Below are 27,523 nucleotides of genomic sequence, written 5' to 3'. Positions count from 1 at the left end.
GCCCATAATCCTTCATCTTTATCTCTTTTTCGTCTTGTTATAATTCCTTTTTTTATTTTAATTTAATTTAAAATTTTTAAAATAATAACTTTATTGATTTAATATAAAAAATTAATTTTATTTATATAATAAATAAACTAAATTATATAATATTCATTGAATAAAAATTTTAAATTTTAAATATTATAAATAATATTATAATATATAAAAATAATTTTTAAATATATTTTTAAAAAAAAATTTTTAATAATTTTTTTATTTTCATCTCATAATTATTATTTTTATATTAAAATATATATAATCAATTTTCTTTTAACCGTTATTTTTAAACTCATTAAAACATTTTCATCTTCCGTTCAAATAAACCTTTAGGCATTGATTTGACATTTTGGACTGAATCTAACCATCCCAATGATGCATAAAACAAAGTATCCAAAAGTCAAATGAAGCGTACGAAAGGTAGGAAATGAGAGGCATTTTCTTTTTTAGTACGAAAGGTACGTAGAAAACAAGAGGCTTTTTTCTTTTTTTATTCTTTCGTGCCTGTTGCTTCGTCATTTGTGTTCTTCATGAGGATGAATTGACTACTATTGTTTGAAAATAATTGTCGTTTTGGGTTGGAACTCTTATTGTGAAATGTCAAATTTGGGTTTGCTTAACGTTCATGAATTTCCACTAAACAAATATAAGTGAATTAGTAATCAAGTTTTGTCTTTTAATGAATGATTTTCATTCATGCTTTCACATGTTTTTGAATACTTGACTTGAATTCAACATCCTACATGAAGCAAATAGCACTCAAGTAATATAACTAAAAGAATATATAAAACCTTTTCATGGATGTGACATTTCATGGCATGAATATTTTGTAATGACATGTTATATGAAGTTTCTCATTAATATTGCAAGAATAAAAAGAAGGTTTGGTAATTTCTATCTATGCTAAACTGGATTTTTTCACCCTAAAATCAGTCTTCTACCTAACTTGAGGTAGGTAAAACGGTCAATTAATTAGTATTTAGTAATTTCCATTAATTTTACCCAATTTTTCTCTTTTTTTTTTTTTTCTTTTTTATCTTTGATTCTTTCCAGAATTGTATAGTGAAAAATACTGGGAGAGTGGGAATGGGAGCTGTAAATGACGGAAAAGTCTAAAGATAAATGATAATATTCCACACAAAAAATATATATAAGCAACAAAGTTATGAAACAAATCTAGTAGTCGTAGGGAATAAAAACTCGTCAAACAGGTAACCAAAACAAAATCTAACGACAAAATCTTTATCTCGTCAACCTTGAAGAATTGGGACACAAGAAGGCCCCACTTCGCTTTGGTTGAATTGTAACGATAAATTCTTTCAACTTGGCATAAATAAACCATGAATAAGATTAATTGAATGTTGATTTACACAGTCATCATTTTTATTAATCTTATTAATGTTATCCTCTGTCATGTTTCTGTCATATTGAGTTTATGGTATTTCAAACGAACGATTGAGATGCAACGAAAACTGATTTGGACCCTTGGATCTTTTGGAGGGTCCTTGAAATGAGGGGCTCCACTTCAAAGAAAATCAGCACCAATGTGACACACGTGGGGCTCACTGTAGAAAGAGCGGAAGGGCGGTGGGCTCCATGACCAAAAACAGGAAAAGGTAAGAAGTTTTCTTACACGTTTGTGTTAGAAACGACCCGTCGACATAAAGCAATGGGTTTTTTAGCAAGGAGCTCCGAGTAGGAACAAGAGGAGTTTGTTTGAACTTTGGCAATTGGATTTCTTCTTCTCTCTGTATATAAGCAGCTTCCCTACAATCCCATTAAACCCACAAAAGTCTTCCTTTTGTTAGTTGCCTTTTCTTTCTCTCTCTCTCTTTGCACGTTCCAATCCCACATGGGTTACTTTGCTTGATTTAAATTAGCTAAGCTGGCTCAAGTTTGGTTGGTTGATATATCAGAGAAGTAGAACATACAAATTTAAGCTAGCTGGTTGAGGAGGTTTCTGAGAATTTGAAGCATGGAAAGTCAAAACTTTGCTGCAAATGGAGGGATCAAGATGCCCTTAGGCTATAGGTTTCGTCCTACAGATGAAGAGCTTGTGGTTCATTACTTGAAGAGAAAGGCCTTAAATCTTCCGCTACCTGCTTCTGTCATTCCTGAGTTTGATGTTTTCCATACTGATCCTTGGAGCTTGCCAGGTTAGTTAGTTTTCCATTAGTTTCTCAAAGTTAATAATGCGCTTTTAGTATCAACTATAACTAGTGCTTCTAATTCCTAGTTCTTTGAAACCCAACTTTAGTCTATTAATATTCTGTTTATCAGATACTTCGTACATGTCCTTATCCTTCAAATTCTCTTGATGCTGTTACTCTTTGAGGATTCATGCGATAATGGAAGTTATGGTAACTAATAATGCAAAGCCTTGTTAAAGCTTAGGAAACAAAGCTGTCTACAATTATGCAACATGTGCTATATACTTGCAGCTTGAGCATAAAATAGGGAGGGGTTGTCTAAAAGATCTTAATTTTTGTGGGTTTCAGGTAATTTGAAAGAAAATAGGTATTTCTTTAGTACCAGATATGGTAATGACGGTAACAACAAATACAAGAGAGTAGAAGCTGGTTCTGGTTACTGGAAGCCCGTAGGCAAAGAGAAACCAATTTTAGCTTCTGGAAGCAATCAAGTAGTTGGGATGAGAAAAGCTTTGATTTTCCGTGAAAGGAACCCTTCTAATGAGACTAAGACTCGATGGCTCTTGCATCAGTTTCACCTTGTTGGCTCTGTGGTAACTCTTAATTTAACTCTGGTAATATAACAACAAACTTTTTAGTACATCTCATATCTGCAAGTATAAGTAGCAGTTATCAAAAACTTTGATAAAAATCGTTATCTTAGCTATGGATTTGCCATATTTGCAGATGTCCAAGAGGGAATTGTTCAGAGATTGGTTAGTTTTCCGGGTATTTCAGAGGACGCGAAAAGTTAAAAAACATGGAGTCATTTCTAATAATAGTCAGATTACTAGTGTGGTGACCGTGCCTAGTTGTATCGATTTTACATTGGAAGACTGCTCTATCTTTGGTCCTCCTCCTCCTCAACCAAGTTCACCAAGTTCAAGTGAAATTACTGAGGATTCTTCCAATGGATTAGATCAGGAAGAAAGCAGTGCTTTCATTAGTTCTTACTCAAATGGTTGTATAAGAAAGTAGTGAAAACAGTTCGCTAGACTTTGTATCAGATCTTTCTTAAGTGTTGTGCAAGAAATGAAAAATGCGCAAAAAGGAAAAAGAAATGGAAAATTTAACTGTTTCAAGGACTTGAGAAATTGTGTTCTGCAAGCAAATCCCAAACCTTAACCCATGATATTGTTCCCTCCTTATCCTAATTTATTAGTTTTCTTCAAATTTGAAACAATCATAGTGAGAGAAAAGTGGTGGCACAAATTGTTGCCAAGTATTTAAGCTTTTATTATCAAAAGGCAAATGGTTTTTGAGACAGAAAGATGACCAAAAGTTGATACGAATATGAAAGAACTACATTCAAAACAGAGGCATCCAAGGAAAGAAGTAAAAAGTGGGTTCTGCATTATCTAGCTATAACATTGTGACAATGGTGATTGGTGGCAAAGGGCATCAGGACAAGGGGGCTGATTCTCCCCTATATATACTCCCAAAATCAGAAGAACTCAATACCCTTCTAAAATATGCTTCCATTTATCAGATCTATCTGACTTTTACAGGCTTCTGTTATTGACATTATTTTATGGCACAATTAAAAGTAAAGAGACTCTCTCACTGTCTTTTAATTCAAAATGATTCTGTATAATCAATATGTTCTTCTGTTAAAGAATGGTTTTGGTTGTGTTGTGTTGAGTTGGGAAAGGGAACAAAGACAGACAAGGTTTTTCTACATATTTTCAGGCTTGAATAACGCAACTTCTCAAGGGATGATGAGAATAAGATTCTTCCTGTCAGCCACTGGAGCCAAAGAAGAGGAACATTTTTTTTGTTACTTTACCTTACCTAGACTCTCCCACCTCAGGTTTTCCCATCTAGATCCAAATATCCAAATTAAAAGATCCATAAAAAGGAAAACTATAGCCATTGCAGCAACGCAATTTGAGCATCATAAACTGCTGAGAATGGATTGGTTGGTTAGATACATGATAAAAGAAACTTGCTTCATCAGATTGTCACAAGCGTGAGCATCATTTTTTTTCTCAGTAGGACCCAATGCAAGTTGGGTCGAAGACAACTCACATGTGTACCACATGTAATGTACACACAGAGGACAGCATCGAGATGATCTTCTACTCAAATCAAACATTACAGACAAATGCTTTATTGCTGTCATTTAATGATAGGGTAGCTTCAGCGAATTTAGGGATTAGTACTTATCATCATTTTAATCGATAAGAAGTGTGTGTTGATCGTATATTTTATACCAAATATGTTTGCATGACATGTTAAATAATTAGTATGTTTTGCATGAGAATCTGTCAATTTAGAAGTTCGCAGTTGTTAAGAAAGAGCTTAATAAGTCATTATTCGAGTGCTATAGGCATGACCAGTATTGATCAATATTCTTTTCTTCTCTGCCATAGTGTTTCCATTATAGGCAGTCAATTTGCTGTAAGGGGAATTAAAAAAAGTTGGCAGCATCTTTCTTTGTGAGAGGTTGGGCTGCTACAGAACGACCGACCAAAGTTTCTTGTGGCAATGGTTTAAGAATCATAATCTTATCACGTCTTTCCTGTTAAAGAAGCAAAGAGAGATGGGGTTGGCTTGCGGCGTAGATTGCTGACTTTAATGGTTCCATTTTTGTCAATGGAAAAGCGGGGCTAGTTGTTGCGGTAGGCCATAAATATACAAGCTTTCTTTTTGTAACATCCAATTGAACCAAAGAAGCCTTTCATATTAGGTGGAGGAGGGGTTTCTATACCAACTAAAATCTTCTTGCATCCTGTAAAGGATAGAACAATTATGCAAGCAAATCAATAAACTTGCTTGTCAAAAACAAGCAAAGCCTAGATCAGCTAGAGAGGCTGAATAGAAAAACCTGGTTCAGTTCTTTTGCATTGATTTCTTGGGCGAACAAACAAGAGGAATTCGCAGAACCCTTTGCAGTAAAGACTATCAAATCAGTAGATTTGAATAGAAAACCATCACATTTTTAAAGAACTAATGTTACTGCATCAAAATTCAAAAGCCATTTCTCAATCCCATTTTATTTGATTGATTCAGTAACAAGAAGTGATAATCCTATCAATAACTTCATAATATACGTAACCACAAGGCATTCAAACTTAGATTATCTCCTCTTTCAGTTTTGAACGCTAGAGTGGGTTTGAGGACTGAAGACTGAGGAGGCCATTCTTCACTTGTAGTAATATTACAACTTTGATAGCCCATACACATAGGCCACAGACCATAGCTTGCTATATATTCTATTCCTCGTATATAAATGCAGGTAGAGTGGAGTGTGTACCTGAAATTGCCTTCAAATTCGGAGTTTAGCTTAATTATATTATGAAACCACTTTTAGGAAGTGACATCCAAATTTGGAATTCGAATCCCAATTCCTGCATAACTCTTTTCCCTATTTCTAGATTGCGACTTCCCTTGTAAAAGAAAATTACCTTCAAAGGGTGGAAGTGAGCTAATATTCTGTATAGTTAATTCTTCAATATCTCCATCAAAGGCCATGTATGAGGCGCCTATTTTCTTAAATACCTTTATCATTCTTAACATTCACATTGCATGCTTAAGGTACTACTATATGTTTGTACTTGGAAAAAGATTTGTGTTGAATCTAGACTTGATTTATTAATTAACCCTCCCTTTTAAAGTATGGTACCTAATTACAAATTTAGTCAATAATTCAGTAATTATTATCTGTGTGCTTAAAAAAATGGAAGGTTGTGATCAATAATATAATTAACTGCTAACAAATGAAACTGAAATTTAATCCCTTCAGCCTCTTGTGGTTATCTAGCTAAACCACAATTCTCGTTGGATCTCTCGTTTCATTTCTCTAATTTTTTTCATTCCATGAAAACGTTTTTTTTTTCTTTTTTTTCATAAAAAAAGACCATAGTTGCAGCAAACTCTTCCATATGATCAACTGAATTAGGTGATGCCCTTTGTTCCTTTTGCATGTCTCTCCTCCTTCGATGGGTTGTGGTGTTTCAAAGTTTGACATTGGAGAAGAGGTAGCAGACTCGCCATGCCATCAATTAAGCACTGTTCTTCGATGGAATGATCGCGCTGTTGTGGATAATAGCCTCTTATCCAAGCCGTTGCATGAAGGCGGCGAAGGAGAAGAGCATGCAAAGGGTGATATTCAACATAAGAGTTTCAAGAAGGTGAATTCTGAGGATAAAGGAGGGATTCAAAGGGAGAGGGTTGAACAGGATGAGGAGGCCACCTGTGATAAGGAAGAGAGTGATGAGGATGGACATGACAGAGATGATAGCATTGAGTATCCTCGATCCCTGAGTTTCAGGGTATATTGCATTCCATCTTTGTCTGATGATGACAACAGCGAAGGTAGGCAAATTTTTAGGCAATTTTATATTATATTTTATTTTTATAACAGGAATGAATTATATGTTAATGAGGATAGAAAATATAGCTCAAAAGTAGAAGCAATATGCTGTAAAGGAACCCACAAACATGAACAAATTACAATGACTTAGGCAACATTTATTGCATTTTTTTGCTTTATATTTTGTTTCCCTAGGAAGAAAGACTGAGTTTTTGTTGGATTATTGATGTGAAATGCTGAAAAGAAGAAGCGCAGAAATGTCGCTTCAAATATGCACGGCACACAACTATGCTAAAGAGCCATAATCTTTCTATTATTCTGATTCCTGAAACTGATAGTTCCTGGTTTTTTCATCCTTTGTAAAACCTATTACCAACAAATAGTTTAAATATCATTTCTGTGCTACAGGTCATAGTAATGCTGGGCAAATAAAGGACAAACAACAGTGTTATGTTCAAAATGACAAGAAGGTATGAATTTATGTTCGAAAGTAAGTTGATAGAATGGTAAGAAACAATTACAACCTTGATCTTAAGCCCTTAAGCTTCTGGAAGCTATAGTTTTTCAACATCCTAAACCTGATTTTATTTAGGAGGATGTTCAATTGTTCATACACCTATTTATTTGCATTCCAAGCTAATCATAAAAAAGAAAATGCTAAAATACTCCATCCGGAGGCTCTTCACAGACATGCAAACCCAACTCAACATTAGCAAATTGGTGAACTGAATTAGACTCTCGATGAATAGCTTGAATGAATGAGATGAAGGCATTGGTGAAATGAATATGCATAGAAATAAGATGGTATAGCTTCATTTAGATAACGATAAAAGGTACATTTTACCTAAAGATTTGCCCTGATTACCTATTCGAATTAACAAATTTTATTTCCTTTCTTTAAGCAGGGATCACGAAATCGATTGAGGAGGAGAGGTAGGATAGGAAAAGGAATCAAGACCGGTTCAGCAAAAGTTAAAAGTATTTTAAGAGCCTAATTGTCAATCTATATACCAATCCTATTCCTCCTGACAGCATCAAAAACCCCATTTGCAAGGTTTCTTTGTGATACTACAAGAATGAAAGGCTCTTGAAGGAACAGGACAATTTTCCCTTTTGTTTTTCTTGTGTATCAGATAAAGCAGGAAAATTGACATGTGACCTGCGTATTTTCTTAAGGAGATGCAAACAACATTTCTTCACAGGAGAAACTGAATTATTTATTTTGCAAAAAAAAGAAGAATTTATTTTCTTTCTGAATTATTTATTTATAGATCTCCTTTTGACCAGAAACATTGTATTTAAGATTTGGGTTGTTTTCTTGAAGACAAAAAGGCATTTAGCTTCTGATGATGTGTCGAAATGAAATACATTATACAGTTAAACATCACTGGTTGCTTCCCTGTGCTATAGGAGAAGGAAGGACCAATCCATTGCCAGCTTAATTCTCTCAAAACCCCATATATCTGAATTGAGGCTTAGCACCACAATGTCAATATCTATTCATTCAACTTTTTTGGTAGAGCATGTGGAAAAAAAAGGTGATTTCTAGTGCACTTTGGTCAGATACACAAATTGACCAAGGGCATTAATATTTCCAATTTTTAGTACACATCAAAGAGGAAAAAAAAAGGAGAAATCTATGAACCATTAGTCAAAGAGACAAACACAGTAAGGTGGAAGACTTTTGTCCGTTGGGACTCTGCGTGTTGTAAAAGAAAAAGTAGAAAGAAAGAAAGAAGGGAACCCAAAACTTCCCTGCCAAATTGCTGATATCATGGTAATAGTTAATACAGTTCAGAAAGACGGCCCGTTGAAAATGGCTGATCCTCTTTCATCCTTGTTTGTCCTTTCTGACCAAGGAAAGTCCTCAAGCCTCATTCAAAAATACATTGTCTTCCATTTCTTTTTCTGTCTCTCTCAAACCTTAGTTATGTTCTACTATCTTAAAATCAAAAGCCACTGTTTGTCCGGGCTCTGATGTTTCAAATTCAGTATTAACATTCCAGTTATATCAATAAGAGTTCTTGGTCAGATATGTGTTCTAGCTCCTACCTAGCTTTGCTTACCATTACAACTGCCAAACTAGTCATAAACTTTGGTTGTGTCTTGTGTGCCCAAATTTGGGGGGTACTTCTTCCTTACTGACAGTTTTTTAGGATACTTTGTTTTCCCTTTCCCTACTGGTTGGGGCAAAAGCTGGCTCCAAGGGTTGCAAAACAAAACCAAACAAGTGTTCAGATCATAATCGAGGTTGACCCATCTAGTTATTGCATCAAGTGAGTGAACTTAATGGACAGAGTGACCACAACAAAGACTTTCACCTCATCATGTTTTGCTTGGCTTTTCATTCAACATTAATTCAATTCACTAATTTTGTTTGGTTAATGGCATATCAAAACATGGTTCACTGCTAACCAAACCATTCCAAAAAAAAAAAAAAAAACCTCAATTAAATTGCTTCAAATTCTTTTAAAAACTCCACTTAATACTAAAATTTTTATAAATTTATAAACTTTCATTTATATATTCTTATTGTTCGATAATTATAGAATCAGCATACATTAATCATCTTGTTTAGAGTTAGAATAGGACGAGTCAAGGCGGATTTTTATTCGCCCTGAATCCGACCTGATTTTATAGTCAAAAAATTCGAAACCAACTTGATATTTGTATAAACTACACATGATTCGATCCGATCCAAAATTAATAAAATATTTATTTTTTAAATATAAAATATTATTTTTTAAATATAAATATATAATTATATATATAAATAAAAATTAAAAAATATATAAATTTTTATATAATATCGGATTAGATCATGTGGGATTTACTTAAAATTTAAACCTAATATGACTTTGATTTTTCTTTAATAATATCCAATCCAATCCGATTCGAAACTCAATTAAAAAAAAAATCGACTTTATGTTGTTGGGTCAAATCAAAATCCGTCAAAATTGAATTGAGCTGTCAACCCTAATCCTATTGATGATCACTTCAATTGATTAATAACCAATTTTAGGTAAGCCGTTCATTAAAATTCATTATAAAAAAAAATATAAAATTGAACCACATGTATCTCATTCTAAACCTGTCATTTTTATTTTATTTACTTTTCAATAAATCATCTAGTGATCAAATTAAAAAAAATCAACATTTATTATAAAAACAGTTCGATATTAAGCAAAGTATGTGTATTAATAAGCTTTTTTCTTTTTGGGAAAATTTGACTTGAAATTTCTAAATTCAAAATGTAATAAAGTACAACCATTGATAAAGTTGTCCAAAATGTTTGAATGTCAAAATAATAATAATTAGAGATGTTTTGGAACAAGGAATTCCTATATAATCCTATGATTAAAACCAAATTATATTTTCTAATCTTGTATGTTAACAAGAAAATGGAGGGTAGAATTGGGAATTGAAAAAATGAAATTTGACCCACCCACTTTGGTCAAACTATGATGGATAGCTTCTTTCATCGTCACTGGTATCTGACTTTGACCGTTTCGTTTTGTACGAAACTGCAACTTTCAACGTCCAATTCTCCTCGTGCCACCAAATCAAGCACTCTTATTCCGCCACGTCAAACTGGATCCACACTCCCCTTGATCCCCTCCATCGCTCCCGACAGCTTTTTAATCTAAACTCCACCAATCTGATTAAAAAATTCCTTTGTTTTGCGGTGGACCCAATGTCTACCTGTTACAGCGTCTACTTGTCAACTCGCTGGTCGTTGGATCATGACATAAATTTGTTAAACTACCAAAAAACCCTTTCTTAAAATGATCCCCTTTTTTGCTGGATAAATTGTTTTCATAATTCTTAAAGTTTGAAGTGCGTATCGTTTTAAACCCTAAATTTTAAAAATAATATATTGATCCCTATATTATAACTATCATAACAAAACAGTCATTTTATTAACAAAATCGTTAATGCATTTGTTAAATGTTAAAATTATAAAAAATGATAATAGAACATTTTATTTAATATTAGCAATTTTGATAATTATAAAAAATAAAATTATTTTTTACCTTTAATTTTGTTAGTAAATATTTTTTTGATTTTGGTTTTAAGATAGACAAATGAAGTTTATATATTGAAAATGAAAATTTTTTATTTTTTTTCAATTTTATTTATTGTTTATTTACAACACACAATTAAATTATACATTATCATAAAATATTTCATCTAATATTTATAATTTATTTTACAATATTTCATTATTATAAAATATTTCTTCAAAAATTAAGTTCTTTAGTTATAAAATATTAGTTTACAATATTCAATGAAATATTATAATCACTTATTAATAAAAAATAATAAATTTAATTATTTAAATTATAGCTAAAAATTTTCATGAATCGAATCAAATCTGAATAATATTTTCAAAGTCTCGTTCAAAGCCTAATTTAACTCATCCACTAAAAATTTGAATAGGTCAATTTTATTATTAAAACTTAAAATATTAAAATTTATTTACGTAAATTTTTAAATAATTTTAAATATATTATAAAATAAAAATTAAATAAAAATATTTTATTAATAAAATAATAATTTAATTGAGTTGAGTTTAAATCTCAAATTGAGTGGAATCTAACTTGTAAATCTTATTAACAACTCAATTTTATGAATAAGTTTAATTGCAACTTAACAAAAAAAAATTTTTAAATAAAAAAATTAATTAGTTCAAAAATTAGTATCACAAAAAATAATAAAATATATAAAAATTTAAAATTCATAAAAATAAATTAAAAAACTTTATCAACTTTTATTTTTTTTATATTTTTTGATTTTAAAATTTATGATATTATCAACCTATTATCCTACTTTATAATTTTTTTAATCTTTTCATGATTCAATTATAGATTTGATGAAGATAAGGATTAATATGTTAATTTTTTAAATCTTTTCATGATTCAATTATAGATTTGATGAAGATAAGGATTAATATGTTATCTTTTAAAGTTTAAAGATAAGATCGATATTCACCTCAAACTTTAAGGATGGTGGAATAAATTTACCCTTTTATTTTAAAAAACCTCCGTTTGGTCTTCGTATTCGTTTTCGTTTCCGTCTTTCCCTTCTAGTTGATCTATTTAGCGTCAGTTTTTTTGACCAACAAAAAAGGAAAATCAAAAATAAAAAATAAAAAAGGGAAAAACGCTTCACTTTCAATGCCATCGAAACAATCGAATTGATCAGCTTCACACTCTCTGTAGCTCATATTTTCGGAGTTGAAAGTCGCAAAAATTGCTTCAATTTTCATTTTTATATTCTCACAGGAATTTTGGAAAAGAAAGAGCCCTTGGATTTTCTCTCTCTCTCTCTCTTTTTCTTTTTACTTTTTGTGTTTGTCTCATTGCGTTAGGGTTTTTTTTTGGGAAATGAAGTCTTCGATTGGTAAACTTCGAAGATTTGCGCTTCACAAGAACGATGGCAAGGATAAATTGGATTTTTTGCCTTCGGCTCATTTGAGTGAACTCGCTCAAGCAGCTCAGGTACTTTTATTTAATTTTATTTCCGTTTTCTTTTCTTTAATTATGTTTGAGCTTTGATTTGATTTAAGTGCCGGTTAATGTTATTTTGTCAATTGGGAATTTAATTCGATTCTCTTGTTTCAATTTTTGAAGTGGAGAAATGATTTTAATAGTATTGGAAACGTAATTGAAAGGTTAGACTGAGTTGAGTTGAGTTGAGTGGAGCGAGTTTCTAATTCTGTAATTTTGGGGAAATTTTCTAAGTTATGAATTAATTTAATTTTTGATTGGTATTAGGAAATGTCAAATTAGTCTACAGGCTGTAGTTCAATGTGAAGAATATCTGAAATGCTTAAGGATTGGAGAGGATCTAGATCATTATTGACTAGTATAGCTATGGTGCAGCTGTAGGCTTCTATGCTTAATAATAGTGTATGAGCACTCAGTAGATGGTTTTAATATAACAATTTCCATAATTAAGAGTGAAATACTAGATTCTAGTGTATGAGTACTTAGTAGATGGTTTTAATATGATAATTTCCGTAATTAAAAGTGGAACACTAGATTCCAGTATGAAAGAAACTCATAAGATTTAGTTGTGAAATATGAAAGCTTTGTGCTTTTCTATTGCTATTGAACTGGTTACAACATCCTCTTCTTAATGACCAATTCTTCTTGGAGGCTGTCTTGGTTAATTTGAAAGATTATAATTGGATTTCTTTTTTTTCATTTGGATGTGTTTACAGGACATGCAGGACATGAGAAATTGCTATGATAGCTTACTTTCTGCAGCTGCAGCAACAGCAAACAGCGCATATGGTACAAATGCTATGTGCTATATTTTCATATATATATATATATATATATTTAAGTATCACTGTGTCTTGTCATCCTGGTATTTCTAAATTATTGGCTATGCCAAATACATGTTGTATGGTGCTTTTCCATCCAAAAGCAACTGTCGTTTTTGAAGAAACAACTGATTTCAGAAAAAAATATGATAAGGTTTTTATAAAAAATGTTCAATATCATCTGTGTATTTTTGACTCCCGGGTTTGCTGATGTGGAATCTGTATGAATCTATAGGCACATAACATCTGACAAAAAGAATTTCTTATTTATAAACTGTTTCACAATCTGGGTGTCACTTTGCTCAAGGTGTTAGATTACAGTAAATCAAAGAAAATTAAGCTTTATGAAACATAATGTTGAATGGATCTACCTTTGATGAGATTTCTACTTTCAGAATTCTCGGAGTCATTGAAAGAAATGGGCTCCTTTCTACAGGAAAAAAGAGTGCTACCTGATGATGAAGAAAGCGGTAAGTAGAGTCTTTTGCTTCTTAGTTGTTTTCACTATTAGGTCATTAATAGGCATGTTGCGTAGATCTAGTATGGAATTTTAAGACCTGAAAAGCTAAACCACAATGCGTAATTGATCATTTAATTTGAAATATTCCTATTTTGAGTAAGGATACAGAAATCATCAAGCAATAGAACTGCCAAGTAGTTCAAGTAACATCTTAAACAACTTAAGCTATGTCATTGTCCTGTGTGATTCTCTCCTTAACATATTAGTTACGTACTTCAGTACTTTTATTCATGGGTATCCCTTCCCAACTTGCATCTGTATGTAGACACTTGTGAGAGAATTTGTCACTGAACATAGCAACTTTTACTGGGCAGATGATGTTCCTTATTCCATGTCCTATCTCATTTTTTTAATGTTTGAGCTTGCTTGTGTAAATAGACATCAACTAACCATGTGCTTGCGTACTTCACTATCAACTGTTACCTTTCTTCTTTTTGGTTGAATGGCAAGGAAGTGTATGAAGATGTTGTCCCTGGCCCATGCTTTTAAGATATAATGGTTTATGCTGTAATGACACAGCATTTATTTGCAGGTAGAATTTTGTTAATGTTGGGAAACTCGCAGTTTGAACTCCAGAAACTTGTGGATAACTATGTGAGTGTTAACCTTATTTCTAAATTGAACAAACTAAACCTTTTTCCACCATTTTTTTCCTTATGTTGTATTTTTGAATAGTCCCTTTATTTGAATATTTCTTGATGTTCTTTGTGCTTCAGCGCTCACATATATTGCTGACAATCACAAACCCATCAGAGTCACTTCTCAATGAGCTTAGGACTGTTGAGGTTTGTTCATCTGGATTTCTCTATTATTTAATTAAGAAATCAGAAGTTTCACCTTTATTTCTTTCATGTCCAATGATAATTCTCTTATCTTCATAAATATTCTTGTACAATTACCTTGCTTAGTGGCCTTTCTCTTGTTTGTGGATGCAGGATATGAAGAGACTGTGTGATGAAAAAAGGTCCATCACTTTTCTCTGCAGACTTATTTATCTTTGGTTTTAGTAAACCTTTTCTGAATTTGGTTCATGATCTTCAGAAATGTTTATGAATACATGGTGACACAACACAAAGAAAAAGGAAGGTCAAAAGGTGGAAAAGGTGAAACTTTCACTTTGCAGCAATTGCAAACAGCTCGTGATGATTATAATGAAGTGGCAACCCTTTGTGTTTTCCGATTGAAATCTTTGAAGCAAGGGCAATCCAGAAGTCTTCTAACACAAGCTGCTCGTCACCATGCAGCTCAGGTTTTCTTAATCTATTCCTGAAAATTTCAGATGTCAGTGGCTTCGGCTTTATTATAAGTTCAATGCTGATAATCCGCTCCCCTTTTTTTTGCATTCATTTCCTTTTGTGAGTGCAGTTAAATTTCTTTAGGAGAGGACTTAAATCACTTGAGGCAATTGAGCCCCATGTTAGGCAGGTCACAGAACAGCAACATATTGATTACCAGTTTTCTGGCCTTGAAGATGATGATGGGGAAGATGGTGAGATTGCCTACGACCCAAATGAAGATGGGGAATTAAGTTTTGACTATAGAGCAAATGAGAAGGGAGTTGATGTTACTTCTGCATCAAGGAATTCAATGGAGGTCAGATTTTTATGCCATTGCAAATTTCTTAATACATTTATAAAGCTGTTATGGTCAATTTGTAAGTGAGACTTGCACCCTCAAACATACATGACATGGACAAACGAGGACCAAAACTTATCTACTTGGCCTTTTGCCTTTTTTCCCTTAATTTTTTCTCCATTTTTGATTATTAGGCCAGAACTCCATATGATTCGTAGTTTGTTTTGGTCAGATTAGTGGTTCAATTCATTCTTGTTCTAACAGAAGGGATGATGTAAATGTTATTTCTGTGACTATTCTACATTGAGCTTTTATCGTGATCTGTTTCTGTTTGTGTTCATGTTGACACCTTTGTTTTATTCCTAAAATATGGTGTCTTATTCTCCAGGTTGATGTAGCAAGTCATTCATTTCCCCAGAGTTCAAAGATGGAAAATGCAGAGGTACGTCTCCATTTATAATTTGTGATTTTTGGCCCTATTTTGTGAGACAACATAGGCTTTTAGAATTATGAATTTTCTAACTTTGCTAGTTTTGCTGCTTGTAATGTGCAGTTTTAAAGTATATATTTTATTATTGACTGCATATAGGTAAACCTGGAGAAAAGCAATGGGGATATTCAGGTCCCAAGTAGGGAGCATAGATTGGGTAGCTATTCAGCCCCCATATTTCCAGAAAGGAAGCTTGATCCTTCTGAAAGAGTAAAACAGATGCTGCAGTCATCTACTAACACATATGTGCTTCCAACACCAAATGATTCAAAGTTTGCAGTCTCTTCAAGAACAATTAACTCAAATACCCACACAAGGCCAACAAATGTAGCTGGACATCCACAGAATTTGCGGCATTCTTCCCCACTTGAGCAAAAGAAGCATGACAAGGATGCTGTTGATGATCAACTATCAGAGGTTACCATCTTGAAATCTGAGTCGGCCCTCAAGGAGAGCAACAGTAGTAATACCTCTACACAACTGCCCCCTCCTTTGTCTGAAGGACTAGTACCTTCCCATTTGGATAGCTCCTCCAAAGCTAAAAAAATAAAGAGGAAAGCCGTTTCTGGCCCATTACCTGGTAAACAATTGTCGACAAAGCCTGTTTTATCTGCTAGTGGTCCCATTGCCCCTACTGAATTTCCCCATTTAGATTCTTCAGTAACTTCTCATTTGCCAATTCCTCCACCATTATCACCACCAAAAGTATCCCCAAGTGGCTCACCTCCTCTTGTTTCTTCACCCAGAATAAATGAGCTTCATGCCCTTCCAAGGCCTCCTGGTGGTTCAGCTGCCAAGCCGGCAAAATCTCCTGCCTTTGTTGGTTACTCTGCCCCACTAGTCTCAAGAAATCAAGAGCTTTCTACATGTAATATTCCTTCTGTGCCATCAAGTGGTGCATCTCCTCTTCCGACCCCACCTTTGATTGTCCCTCGAAGCTTCTCTATACCCTCTAGCAATCAAAGAGCATTGGCAATTCATGTTTCCAGGCTTTTGGAAGCTCCACAAGTTCCAGACAAGGATGGAGAGGTTGCATCCCCTCCATTGACGCCCATTTCCCTTGTAAACATCAAACCAGTACCAGATGCTTCTCAAGTGGCATCTTATTCTGGCCAAATCAAAGGTGATTGGCGCTTCCTTTGATTACTTTTCCTACAGTTTAATATTGTTTGGAATTATATCTGCCGCACGATTATTTGTCATCTTTTGTTGTTGGTAGGAAAAAGTCTAGTTTTTCCTCCTTTTGATCCTCTTTGAAAGAAAATCATTTTCTGCTCATAGTCCAGTGTCGATTATTCAAGTTTAATCTATTGATATAGTTGCAAATTTTAAGTGGATGCAGGTGGGAGCTGACAAAAACCTCGAAATCCAATGAACACGCTGGATTGCATTTTTCAAGTCTCATTATCTAAAAGGTTGGATTAGGCTTTGTAAATATGTCTCCAGCAATGTGTTAATAGGGACGGATTTGAAGTTGTACAATCGCACTCAGTGAAATCCCAATTTTTTTGGTAAAATTATGTAATTATTTTAAGTTTAAGAAATTTTTAAGTTTCTATTGATTGAAATTTAATTAGTTTATCACTTTAAATTCTTTTAGAGAAATTCTTATGTACGAATCATGTTTTTTTTTTTACATATATATCAGTTACGAAAATAGTAAATTTAAGTTTGGTCTTTGAAGCGGTACTTAATTTATTTAATGAAAATAGCTTATGAACACAAAATTTTCATTAAGATATTTTTAAAAAAGCCTCGAGTATTAGTTCAAAATCTTTCCATTTACGACAGTTTAGGGTTGGATGCTGCTTCTATCCGTCAATATTTTAAAAGTTGCAAATACTATTAATTTGTGGTTTATAAGATTATAATAAAATATGATAAAATAATATTATGAATAGATTAAATTATATAATATTATTTTATTTTATATTTGATATATATAAAGATTAAAATAAAATAATTTATTATTTATTTAAATTATTATTTTTTAATTTATATAATTTAAATTATTAATATAATTTTTAAAAATATAATTGAATATATAAGTTTAATTTTATGAATTAAAAATAATATTTTTTTTTATAAAAAGAGAATTAAATAATTTTATTTCAAGAGAATATTATTTTTTTTTAATATTAATTTTTTATATATTAATCAAATACAATAAAATATAATTAACATCTTATCTATTGACAATTTTATGACCTAATAAATTAAATAAAATAATTTTTTATTAATTAATAAAATAATATCTCGAGCTGAACACATCTAGTGGGAATCGAAGATTTTTATGGATGAAGTCCCGCGATAGGTTCTTGAAAAGAACTCCAGAGACAGGCCTGAGCTTCCTTCCATGGAGATGGCAACTATCTTTCACTCTTCTCTCACTCCTCTCTTTCACTCAAAATTCCTACGATCTTTCTTAACAACAATCCAATATCGCACTTCTCTTCCCTTTCCATGTCTAAACGTCTCTAGGCCTCCCCCTCGAAAATCTATCTCCACCAATTGCTCTTTCTCTGATGACCCCACTTCCAGTGAGTCCAATCCTCCCTATAAAAAAACTGCTTTTTTTACTAGATTTTTTAGCAGCTATTTCATTAAGTTATCTTGGCTTTGAATTTTTCTTGTCTTTCGAAAGCTTTTGTTAGTATATGGAACTATTTCTGGATTGAATTATGCTTGCTATATGTGAGATTGTCATTGTGGGTTAATTTCAATTTCAATTTCAATTCTTTGTTTACTAATTTTGTTTTTTTTTTATTCTTTTGTTTCTTGCTTTGCTTTATTGCTCTTTTGAGTTTCAGCCACAAATGTTGCTACTGTGGATCCCTCCATTGCTTTGAAGGTCATTTTTCTTTTTTTTTTTTTTGAGATGAAAGTTTTTAACTTGATTTTAATTGGAGCTTGGATGAAGGACTCCAAATCAGTATCACAATTTGAAAGCCTGGGATTTCATAAAAAAAAAAAAAAGAATTTACTTTGGTGATTTTCTTGTGGTTTGAAGTGCTCATTTTAACTGTTCAGTCTAATTCAGAAGAAAGCAACGGACATATCCGCTGATCTTAGAGGAACTTCTATATTTCTTGTGGGTAAGCATCTGCTTAATGCTGATAAATGAATTTGAACTCCTTAACCCAATAGCGTGTGGTTCTAATACATGTTTGCTGATTATTTCTCTGACATGAAAGGGATGAACAACTCCATTAAATCCAGTTTGGGAAAACTACTAGCTGATTTGTTACGATATTATTACTTTGATAGGTATTTTATGCTCCTGTCACTGGAATAGATTTTATAGTTGAAGATGTCTTAGCTTAACTTGTTTTTGGCTTCTTCCATATCTAGTGATTCTTTGGTCTCAGAAGCTGCTGGGGGTGAATCTGCTGCCATATCCTTAAAGGAGAGTGATGAAAAGGGATTTCGGGAGTCTGAGGTGTTCTTTTTTTTTTTTTTTTACTTCTTTGGCATTTCTATATGTTGATTATTTGTCAGTTAATAGGAAGGATAGATCAGTTTTCAATCTACTGAAGGCTTTCTTTAGTGAAATTCTCAACAGCATTGATTAATATATATAAGAATCTGGCTTATAGTCATTCTCAAATGTTTTTGCAGACTGAAGTATTGAAGCAGTTATCATCCATGGGTAGACTAGTGGTGTGTGCTGGTGATGGTGCAGTTCAAGATTCAACTAATTTGTATGACTATCTTTGCACCATTGGTTGAATTAGTTGTTTTTCTCAGTTTGTATTAACTTTCTTTCTGTTTTAACTGACTTTATCTTAACAACAAATAGGGCACTTCTAAGGCATGGCATCTCGATATGGATTAACGTGCCATTGGACCGGGTAGCCAAGGAAATAATTGAAAACAAGAGTCAACTTTTGTCATCACAAATAGCTATTTCTGGATCTTATTCAGAGGTATGGACTTTGATCTCATTTTTAGTTTTATCACCTTCCCATTCTTCCTTGGGATCTTATTTAAAAATCTACTCTGTTTGAACTCTTAACACTCTCTCCAACGTCCTGCGTCTTGCTAATTGCTGACAATTCTTCATTAATGATAGGTTTTCTCCCAGCTAACGGTTCTTTACAAAGACACGAAAATAGGATATGCAACGGCAGATGCATCTATTTCCATTCAAAGTACTTCCCTGTAATGTTTGTTCTTTTTTGAGAATAAACAATATATTCTATGTTTTAACTTTTAGCAACTTCTTAGCAGAAGTAGCATATAAGCTAGGTTATGAGGACGTGGATGCAGTGTCAACAGAAGACATTACCATGGAGGTGGAGAAACATACGTGCAAACATTTTATCTCTTTCTTTTGGTGTTAAATGCAGGTATGATAAAAGAGTTTTCTGTTTTATTTTCTGTGATATTTTCAGGTTCTCAAGGAGATAGAAAGACTTATAAAAGTTAAAAAGATGATGGAAGCAGCAGCTAGACCATTTTAGCCAACAAGGAATGTGTTTTCATCATTTGCCACGGTTTCTACAAAATTTTCCTTTGTCTTTTGGTACTCTTTTAAATTTATTTTAATTTAGATTTAAAGTTTAGAAGATGCTATAATAATCTGTATGGATAAACATAACCAGAAGACCAACGCCACGATTGCAACTCAAGGCTACTATCATGGTTATTGCCATGGAGCATTGTAGAGATTAGTTAGTGTATACTGTATTCTTCTCCAATCTGAATGTAATTCACTGTACTGCATTTTCAGAATCTGTTATCTGTCTGATCATTGCAAGAGTGGGTAATTCAGAGGTAACTGCATGGTCTCCATTAATGAGTAACCTCTGGCTTGAAGCTAACCTTAGAACAGTGACGGAGAAGATGTTTTAATACCTCAAAATGATATTCGTAAGACTTGCAGCCTTTTTGCAAGCATGAATTGCAGCTTGGAAAGATGCCTCTGGAGAGAAACATCAAACAGATAAAATTATTCAAATCCGTGACTAGAATTCGAGCTTTAATGGGCTTCAACAATATGATAACAGCTATGGGAAGTTCTGCTCACCAGTGTTCTGGCAGAACAACAAATTTCTGGAATGTACGAGTTTCTTGGTAGACACGCATTAAGCTTCAACAGTGCCTAACTAATAGCAAATTTGGGGAATGTACCTAGGCATGATTGTCCTTTATTTTTCCCACAATCTTTCATTTCTGGTGAGATAATTGATACCAAAGTAATGACTAATGAGGTGAGCCTTTCACACCTTTCGTTATGGACCATGCGAGAATGCCTAAAAAGCAGCAAAATACTCTCTCTAAGTGCCCAACAAGTTGCGGCTTTTTTTTTTTTTTCTAATGATTGTGGATACATGGAACTAGAACTAGAATGTGTAGTGTATGACTTGGAAGAAGAAAATTGGCTACTACTTACTACTATTACCCTACAAGAACATATTACTATTACAAAGTTAAAAGAACAGAACAAGTTGATGATGAATCGTGGCGCCTACATCCTGTCTCCGCTGTTTGAGCTTCGAACTGCTCTGCCTTTTATGCCATGTGTCCTAGAGAATTCTATTCTTATAGCAACTTGTTAGCGAGTTAATAATGTTGGAGTCTTGTTGCCTATTTTCCATGATTATGATTATGACCCATTCAAAATTTTCAACATTGCTAGAAAACAAAAGAAGAAATGAGGTTAGAAAGAAAGTTGAAAGATAGAAGCATATGCAAGAAAGGAAAAAAAAAGTTGTGTAAAACAGAAATGAAAAAAATAAATCAAAGAGCAAGTTTGATGGGGGAATACTAGTAGAAACTGGAAAGGCTTAAAAGCCAACATTTTTTGTAATGCTGTGGGTGGTTGTTGGACCATTGGGGTTTGATTGATGGTATGAGAGGCCAACTTGCTGTGTCAATTGGCTCTCCTCTCTTATTAACCAACACCTAAACAGTTGAAACTTGAACTGCATTAAACATAAAATCTCATGTTTTTGCTTAATTATCTAATCTAATCTAATCAGTTATTCTTCACTCATTTAAACAGAAAAAGGAAAAGGAAAACCAATGTAAAAAGAAGGTTAACATCAGATAGGTGCAAAGTGGGATTTAAATTTAGTATTTAATTTAAAAAAAGGTCTTTACAGCAATAACCAAAAAAAAAAAAAAAGACAGCAAAAATGGCGAATTATGTAAATAGAATGGTAAATTCCATTTTTACTTCAAATTCTTTCTTTTCTTTTTTCTTTTTGTTTTTTCAAAATTTGGGGATTATAAACAGAAGGAGATGGATGTCATCTTCCCACTCACATGCTCAACATTTCCTTCCCTTCCTTCTCCTTAAAGACGCAAAAGAAGAAAATTTTAACATCGAAGCTTTCATTTTTAATTTGAATTTACCTTTAAAGTTTCAATCTTTATTTTGTTGTTTTGCATAATAAAATTTCAATCTTCTTCTTGAGCCTCTCCAATTTAATTTGGTAAATAAACCCGTATATATTTATGGGCAGATCAGTCAAATGATTTATCTAGCAGAGTACTTGATCACAACCATTTTTATTGGTGCGTCCGTTAATCACTTTAATCTGTTGATTGTTTCTTTATATAATTTTTTGTCTTTTTAATTCTAAATTATGCTGATGAAGCTTGGGTTTTCTTTAATTTATCTTCTTTTTTTTTTTTTTTTTTTCTAGTTTTTGACTTGTTGAATTAATTTCTTTATGCTGATGGTTATAACTTAATAAGCTTTGCTTCTGATTGATGCTGGTGAATGTGTGAGTTGGAAGCAACCCCTTTTCAGTGGTGTGCGCTTTTCTTTTCTTTTTTTTTTTGTGTTTTTGATTGTTTCAAATTCAAGGGAACAATTTAGGCCTTTAGGGGCTTCCTTGTTTGTCATTTGTTAGTTGTTATTGTTTTGGTTGAAAACAAATTCTGGGTTTTGGTTTTCAAGTTTGTTTTTCCTTTGGATCCATGGTTGATTGGAATTTGTCTTGATTTTCAGGTACTTTAGTCGCTGTCTTGCTTTCATTTTGGTTTTAAAATAAGAGTTTTATGTTGATTGAAGGAGCTGTTTAAGGAACATTGAATTTGTCTTATCTCATAGTATTCATCGGCTTGTCTGTCTCTTTGTGGATTTCTGTTGTTCAATGGAAAAATTTTAAGGCTATGCTGGATTAAATTTAGAACTTGATGGAGTCCAAATTGGTCAATACCGTGCTTTATGCTTGGAGTTGAATTCTGATTGTTTTCCTTTTTGTTTTCTTTTTTTTTTTCTTGTTCAGCTGATCTTTTATTGGAAAATTTCTGCAGGCAATCACGGTGATTATTCTTGTTAGCAACATGAATTCTATGTGCTTTGTGGTTTGCTGGTATGGAGGTCAGAAGATCTGTGCTACTCATTATCGTTGGATGGTTAGTTTGTGTTTGGCTTTTTCAATGGAGGGTCGTAAAAGAATTGCAGCTGAAATGTGGATGCCATTGGTAGATACATAGTACTATAGTGTTATTAGGGAACTAGTTTTGTTGGAACCATTTCATTGCTCTTCAGTGACATCGTTAGAAATTGGAAGACTTGAATTCCATTCTTTTTATATTCTAGATGAATTTGAACAATTAGAACTGATTAGAAAAGAGCGAATTGTATAAAAGTAAAAAAGGCAAACACGAGTGAGCAAGGAAGAGGGAGAATAACTTATTTAGCTCCATTTGGATAAGTCAGTACACCATTCTCTGCAATTTTAGCGATGGGGTTGCCACAAGTTTCCTCAGATGATAGTGCCGAGGAAGATGAAGCAGCATCAGTGGGTGCATTTTTGCAAAGCCCACCTCGGTTTGGAGGTGTCAGCACCTGTGATTTAGATGGAATGCACAGAGGAAGGTTGAGCCAGACTATTGGGGATTCTTTGTGTTCTTCGCTAGGAGATTTTCAGAGGAAGACTTCTTTGGAGCTTTCAAAGTTTTCAGATGATTGTTTGAAATTTGGAGGTAAAATGAATGCTTCAACTACTGTTCATGGTCTCAAGATTGGCTCTGCCAATGTGGTTGGATCATTAGCCATTCCTAGAAGTGAACGGAAGGCCCAAAATCCTGTTTCTAGGATTGTGGGGTTTGAATCACAAGGGACAAGTAAGGTTGTTCATTCTTCTTCTGTTGGTGTCAAAGCTAATGAAATAGATTCCAGTGGGTCTTTAGTCAGGAAACGACTATTGTCACCATTAAATAACATGCTTTTCTCAGATCAATTTAGAGGTGACCCTCTGGACACTAGCTACAGAAGCACTCAAGTGAACTCCTGTTCCTTAGCTGATAAGCATAGGGTTTCTGTCTCACAAGACAGTAAGAAAGCAAATATTGGCAGTAAAGTGAATGTCACAGCATCATCCTGGTCCTTGTCAAGCTGCTTGGAAAATGGAAACATCCCTTTTGACAAAGTTGGAACTGCATCTGTATTTTTCACGGATGGTCCTTTACTGAAAAACAAGGAACCTAATTTTTTGTATTCAACTCGGCTTGATCAATTCCGAAAATCAAGTAAGGTGAGGTCCCGAACTGGAGAAATATCTATATCTCCCCAAATGGCAACCTTACCTCCTGTTTCTTTATCACCACTTGGCCCAAAGTTCAGTGAAAGAATGACAACTGCAGGAGGATGCAGGAATCTTAAAAAGGATATGGATGATTGTTGTTCAACCCTCAAGAATATAGAACAACCAGTTGAAAGGTTTGATGCTGGTATTATATTTGCCCCTGAAGAAGAGGAGTTTGAGATTACAAACAGATCATTTGAAGATATTGGGTTTTTGCAAAAAGAATTTCACCCTTCTTCTCTGGAAAGCGCTGTTGGATTAAGCTGGCCTTCGTGTCAGGAAACAGGCCCCGCATCTCCATGTATGAGATTTATCAAAGGTTTGAGTGGACTTCCTGTTAGGAGGTCCTTGGTTGGTTCATTTGAGGAGTCGCTACTGTCTGGAAGGTTCTTTTCTGGAAAACTCAGTCAGGTTAGTTATACTGTAAAGTTATGTTGGGTTCAATTCTGAGTTTGTGTAGTAAATTGTTGATTCACTAATGTAATGTCTGCATTACTCATTTGCTTACTACTTATGTTTTCTATGCATAGAGGATTGATGGTTTTCTGGCTGTTCTAAGCATAACTGGAGGGGCCTTCTCACCACAATCACAGAAGCTTCCGTTTTCAGTAACCAGTGTGGATGGAGATTGCTTTTTACTCTATTATGCATCCATAGATCTTTCAAGGAATTCATCATCAAATAAGTGCCGAGATCAAAAGCTTAAAAGAGTCCTTAGCCATGATGGATCACAACCTGTAAGAAGCCGGTTGTGTATTCCTATGAAAGGGCGCATACAATTGGTATATGCTTCTCTCCAGTATCTGGTTGGGTGCTTCTGAGTATCTTGATGTTATGAGTTAAGATTTGGTCCAGTTCTAAAATATTAAATCATCTCTTTAAACTCAAAAACGACCATTCTAATTAACAAGAAAGGCCTGGCACTGATTGGTAGTCTGTTTTTGAGCTTTCGTAGCATGCTTCTGTAACCTTTTTTGAATCATGCTTTTCTTTCACCCTAGTTGTGATTTGCATGTGGGACCTTGTTCACCTTGATATACTTAAAGTAATTTGGCTATCCTAGTGGCCTGTTCTTTCTTTCCCTAACATATTTGTTTTAGGACTTTATAAAATGATTTTGTCTATAGACTTTTTATGATATCCTCATCCTGTCTAGGGTATTATGTCAGAAATGGGTTCATTTCTTCTTGGGTGGGTATGCAGGTTCTTAGCAATCCAGAGAAAACACCTCTTCACACTTTCCTTTGCAACTATGATCTGAGTGACATGCCAGCTGGTACTAAGGTAAGATGAATTTTAATCTGCATTTTCTTTCTGGATTATATCTTGGTTAGCCATTTAAGACTTTCGAATGTTACACAAGTGATATAAATAAAATCTCTTACTAAGTCCGTGCAATTTACAAATTATCATTATTCTATAAATATGGTTGACTAAAATGCAGTGAAAGGATTGAGTTTCGGTTTTGCTTTGGTGTCAAGTATATCGTTGTACTTCCATAAATGAGTGCAACCCAAATGAAAATACCAAAATGTCTTAAGGCGCTGCAAATTAGTATCATTCTTATTATCTGCACATACATTTTGATTTGATGAAGTTTCTAATTTTAAGCTCTTTCTGCTTGTTCAAATCAAAGTAGACATTTGTACGCCAGAAGATTACACTAGCATCTTCTAGTCCAAATTCTGCAGAGCTAAAACGGGGGCATGTAAGTTTTGACACCAATGTCCATAACAAGGTGAGGCCAACCCCACAGAAAAGTTCTTCTTTAAGCCATAATAGAGGTGGAGTGGATAGTAGTGGCTCTGAAGGGCTGGATTTGCTGGAATCAATGCAAATGAGTGGCTGCAACAATGACGAATGCAAGGACAACACCGGCATTAATGCATGTCAGAAAACTGACCGGAAACTTTCCCATGGTTATGCTAAGATCAATGAAAACACTAATGTTGCTGGTTCACTGCGTTATGCTCTTCATCTCCGATTCCTATGCCCTTCCCCTAAAAAATGTTCAAAGTCATTTCAGAGATGTAAATCTGATCCAGGATCAGTGCCAGAAAAGACTGGCTTTGACAGGGATGGGAATAGGAGATTCTATTTATACAATGACTTGAGAGTTGTGTTCCCTCAACGCCATTCAGATTTTGATGAGGGCAAGGTAATGCAATTTACCTTTGTTCATGCATATATACTAACTCACTTCTCTGGTCGCTTCAGATTTTCAGCTTCTCATATGTCTGATAAGGCTGTTGTCTAATGGCAGTTGAACGTGGAATACCATTATCCAGAAGACCCGAGATACTTCGATATCAGCAACTGAAACATCTAATTTACATCACCAAAGCATGATTTCTTTTGCCGACTTTGTACATGGTTATCACATGTTTCATTTCAGTCATCTCATCTCGAAATGGCACTAACCCTTATCAACCTGTTTATACCTTTATTCTTAAATAATTTGATGGGTTAAACATTGTTAAACTTGGCCTCCTAGCCTTGTTGAAAACTATGAATATTTTTGCTTTCACCTTAAAGAGCTTCAATGAAGCAAGAGACGAAAAGGTTTCTAGACTAGACAAGGGAAACAGAGTAGAATGGTGGAAAAATGGAAGTGAATGAGATGAAACAAACTAGAATGGTGGTAAAATGGGAGTTCCCTGAAAGCCATTGGACCGAGTCCTGACCAATCTCTGCCGTGATCAGGATGGGTTTCCACTTTTTTGGGCAAAATAGAAGCCCAATCTGAGCAGGTCTCGAGGAAGCAAGGCTTCTTAAGCCCATTTCAATGTACGTACTTTTTGGAGACACTAGAAGCCCAAAAACCAACAGGTCGAAACAAGGCTTGTTTATCCGAGTTATACTTTGGGCTTTGGGTATGTTACTCTACGCCCAATGGACATGTATGCATGCATGCATTCAATTAAGTTTATTACAAACGACTGAAGCAGTGAAATAAATGTGATTTTAAAATTCCTTTGTTTCGCAAAAATTAATTTTTAAAAAATAACTTTTGATAAATATATATATTTTTTAAATTAAAAAGTTTTTTTTTGTTATTTGAATGAGTTAATGAAAAATGTTTTTGTTGTTTTGGTTGTTTTTTGGAAAATTTTTTTCAAATAATATTAATATAACTATTAAAATATTAAAAATTATTTATTATTAAAATATATTAAAGTTATTTATTATTAAAATTATTAATATTAAAAAATAATAATATTTTAATAATAATATTTAATATATAAAATATTATGTTAATATAAAATACTTAAAATGAAACTATTTATTATTTTTATATTATTTATTAATATATTAATATATTATTTATTAATAATATTTATTAATATATTTTATTAATGGTATATTATTTATTAATAATATATTATTTATTTATATATTATTATAATATTTATTAATATATTATATTAATAGTACATTATTTATTAATAATATATTATTTATTCATATATTATTATAATATTTATCAATTAAATTAATAATATTTATTATTATATTAT

The 27,523-nt window shown here is 33.2% G+C and overlaps 5 protein-coding genes across 13 annotated transcripts; all 5 read left to right on the top strand.

Moving 5' to 3' along the window:
* Positions 1-1,736: 1,736 nt before the first annotated feature.
* On the top strand, positions 1,737-3,313 carry LOC111316521 (NAC domain-containing protein 83-like). Of its 3 annotated transcripts, XM_089753595.1 has the most exons (4): positions 2,054-2,195; positions 2,320-2,399; positions 2,538-2,803; positions 2,916-3,313. In XM_089753595.1, exons 2-4 carry the CDS (start codon positions 2,357-2,359, stop codon positions 3,204-3,206), a joined length of 600 nt encoding a protein of 199 aa, XP_089609721.1. In that variant the 5' UTR covers positions 2,054-2,195; positions 2,320-2,356; the 3' UTR covers positions 3,207-3,313. The 3 variants fall into 3 exon arrangements, with proteins under 3 accessions (XP_022774213.1, XP_089609720.1, XP_089609721.1); XM_022918478.2 differs by lacking the exon at positions 2,320-2,399 and having other exon boundaries at positions 1,737-2,195; XM_089753594.1 differs by lacking the exon at positions 2,320-2,399 and having other exon boundaries at positions 1,763-2,195; positions 2,538-2,782.
* Positions 3,314-3,465: 152 nt separating this feature from the next.
* On the top strand, positions 3,466-7,791 carry LOC111316522 (uncharacterized). Of its 2 annotated transcripts, XM_089753596.1 has the most exons (4): positions 3,466-5,765; positions 6,191-6,545; positions 6,952-7,013; positions 7,449-7,791. In XM_089753596.1, the coding sequence occupies exons 1-4, from the start codon at positions 5,757-5,759 to the stop codon at positions 7,536-7,538; spliced, it is 516 nt and encodes a 171-aa protein (XP_089609722.1). In that variant the 5' UTR covers positions 3,466-5,756; the 3' UTR covers positions 7,539-7,791. The 2 variants fall into 2 exon arrangements, with proteins under 2 accessions (XP_089609722.1, XP_022774214.2); XM_022918479.2 differs by lacking the exon at positions 3,466-5,765 and having other exon boundaries at positions 5,782-6,545.
* Positions 7,792-11,612: 3,821 nt separating this feature from the next.
* Positions 11,613-17,027, top strand: LOC111316519 (uncharacterized protein At2g33490-like). 4 transcript variants are annotated; one of them, XM_022918474.2, is made up of 11 exons: positions 11,613-12,044; positions 12,770-12,842; positions 13,270-13,344; positions 13,927-13,988; positions 14,111-14,179; positions 14,330-14,358; positions 14,436-14,643; positions 14,760-14,987; positions 15,358-15,411; positions 15,559-16,582; positions 16,802-17,027. In XM_022918474.2, the coding sequence occupies exons 1-11, from the start codon at positions 11,931-11,933 to the stop codon at positions 16,810-16,812; spliced, it is 1,947 nt and encodes a 648-aa protein (XP_022774209.2). In that variant the 5' UTR covers positions 11,613-11,930; the 3' UTR covers positions 16,813-17,027. The 4 variants fall into 4 exon arrangements, with proteins under 4 accessions (XP_022774209.2, XP_022774208.2, XP_022774210.2 ...); XM_022918473.2 differs by having other exon boundaries at positions 11,670-12,044; positions 16,793-17,027; XM_022918475.2 differs by lacking the exon at positions 13,270-13,344 and having other exon boundaries at positions 11,787-12,044; positions 16,793-17,027.
* Positions 17,028-17,719: 692 nt separating this feature from the next.
* LOC111316520 (putative inactive shikimate kinase like 1, chloroplastic) lies at positions 17,720-20,193 on the top strand. 2 transcript variants are annotated; one of them, XM_022918476.2, is made up of 10 exons: positions 17,720-17,999; positions 18,270-18,310; positions 18,500-18,554; positions 18,654-18,726; positions 18,811-18,898; positions 19,078-19,160; positions 19,259-19,385; positions 19,532-19,610; positions 19,687-19,754; positions 19,854-20,193. In XM_022918476.2, the coding sequence occupies exons 1-10, from the start codon at positions 17,816-17,818 to the stop codon at positions 19,920-19,922; spliced, it is 867 nt and encodes a 288-aa protein (XP_022774211.2). In that variant the 5' UTR covers positions 17,720-17,815; the 3' UTR covers positions 19,923-20,193. The 2 variants fall into 2 exon arrangements, with proteins under 2 accessions (XP_022774211.2, XP_022774212.2); XM_022918477.2 differs by having other exon boundaries at positions 17,721-17,999; positions 19,690-19,754.
* Positions 20,194-21,723: 1,530 nt separating this feature from the next.
* Positions 21,724-26,539, top strand: LOC111316518 (uncharacterized). 2 transcript variants are annotated; one of them, XM_022918468.2, is made up of 6 exons: positions 21,724-21,981; positions 22,729-24,416; positions 24,536-24,787; positions 25,209-25,289; positions 25,645-26,163; positions 26,269-26,539. In XM_022918468.2, the coding sequence occupies exons 2-6, from the start codon at positions 23,163-23,165 to the stop codon at positions 26,323-26,325; spliced, it is 2,163 nt and encodes a 720-aa protein (XP_022774203.2). In that variant the 5' UTR covers positions 21,724-21,981; positions 22,729-23,162; the 3' UTR covers positions 26,326-26,539. The 2 variants fall into 2 exon arrangements, with proteins under 2 accessions (XP_022774203.2, XP_022774204.2); XM_022918469.2 differs by lacking the exon at positions 21,724-21,981 and adding an exon at positions 22,201-22,420.
* The last annotated feature ends 984 nt before the right edge of the window (positions 26,540-27,523 follow it).

The sequence above is a fragment of the Durio zibethinus genome, chromosome 24, assembly GCF_047325235.1.
Source record: "Durio zibethinus cultivar Kanyao isolate XHJ-2024 chromosome 24, ASM4732523v1, whole genome shotgun sequence".
Classification (NCBI taxonomy): Eukaryota; Viridiplantae; Streptophyta; class Magnoliopsida; order Malvales; family Malvaceae; genus Durio; species Durio zibethinus.
The sequence above is the reverse complement of the archived record's forward strand: the minus strand, read 5'-3'. Positions and strand labels throughout refer to the sequence as shown.

Bases quoted from the DNA above. Each gene is read 5' to 3' on its own strand.
- LOC111316519 (XM_022918473.2), top strand. From the start codon at position 11,931: ATGAAGTCTTCGATTGGTAAACTTCGAAGATTTGCGCTTCACAAGAAC. The intron at 12,045-12,769 runs GTACTTTTATTT...ATGTGTTTACAG, and splicing joins AACTCGCTCAAGCAGCTCAG to GACATGCAGGACATGAGAAA. The intron at 14,180-14,329 runs GTTTGTTCATCT...TTGTGGATGCAG, and splicing joins ATGAGCTTAGGACTGTTGAG to GATATGAAGAGACTGTGTGA.
- LOC111316521 (XM_022918478.2), top strand. From the start codon at position 2,015: ATGGAAAGTCAAAACTTTGCTGCAAATGGAGGGATCAAGATGCCCTTA. The intron at 2,196-2,537 runs GTTAGTTAGTTT...TGTGGGTTTCAG, and splicing joins TGATCCTTGGAGCTTGCCAG to GTAATTTGAAAGAAAATAGG. The intron at 2,804-2,915 runs GTAATATAACAA...CCATATTTGCAG, and splicing joins TAACTCTTAATTTAACTCTG to ATGTCCAAGAGGGAATTGTT.
- LOC111316520 (XM_022918476.2), top strand. From the start codon at position 17,816: ATGGAGATGGCAACTATCTTTCACTCTTCTCTCACTCCTCTCTTTCAC. The intron at 18,311-18,499 runs GTCATTTTTCTT...AGTCTAATTCAG, and splicing joins ATCCCTCCATTGCTTTGAAG to AAGAAAGCAACGGACATATC. The intron at 19,386-19,531 runs GTATGGACTTTG...CATTAATGATAG, and splicing joins TTTCTGGATCTTATTCAGAG to GTTTTCTCCCAGCTAACGGT.
- LOC111316522 (XM_022918479.2), top strand. From the start codon at position 6,170: ATGGGTTGTGGTGTTTCAAAGTTTGACATTGGAGAAGAGGTAGCAGAC. The intron at 6,546-6,951 runs GTAGGCAAATTT...TCTGTGCTACAG, and splicing joins TGATGATGACAACAGCGAAG to GTCATAGTAATGCTGGGCAA. The intron at 7,014-7,448 runs GTATGAATTTAT...TTCTTTAAGCAG, and splicing joins ATGTTCAAAATGACAAGAAG to GGATCACGAAATCGATTGAG.
- LOC111316518 (XM_022918468.2), top strand. From the start codon at position 23,163: ATGGGGTTGCCACAAGTTTCCTCAGATGATAGTGCCGAGGAAGATGAA. The intron at 24,417-24,535 runs GTTAGTTATACT...TTCTATGCATAG, and splicing joins TTTCTGGAAAACTCAGTCAG to AGGATTGATGGTTTTCTGGC. The intron at 24,788-25,208 runs GTATATGCTTCT...GTGGGTATGCAG, and splicing joins TGAAAGGGCGCATACAATTG to GTTCTTAGCAATCCAGAGAA.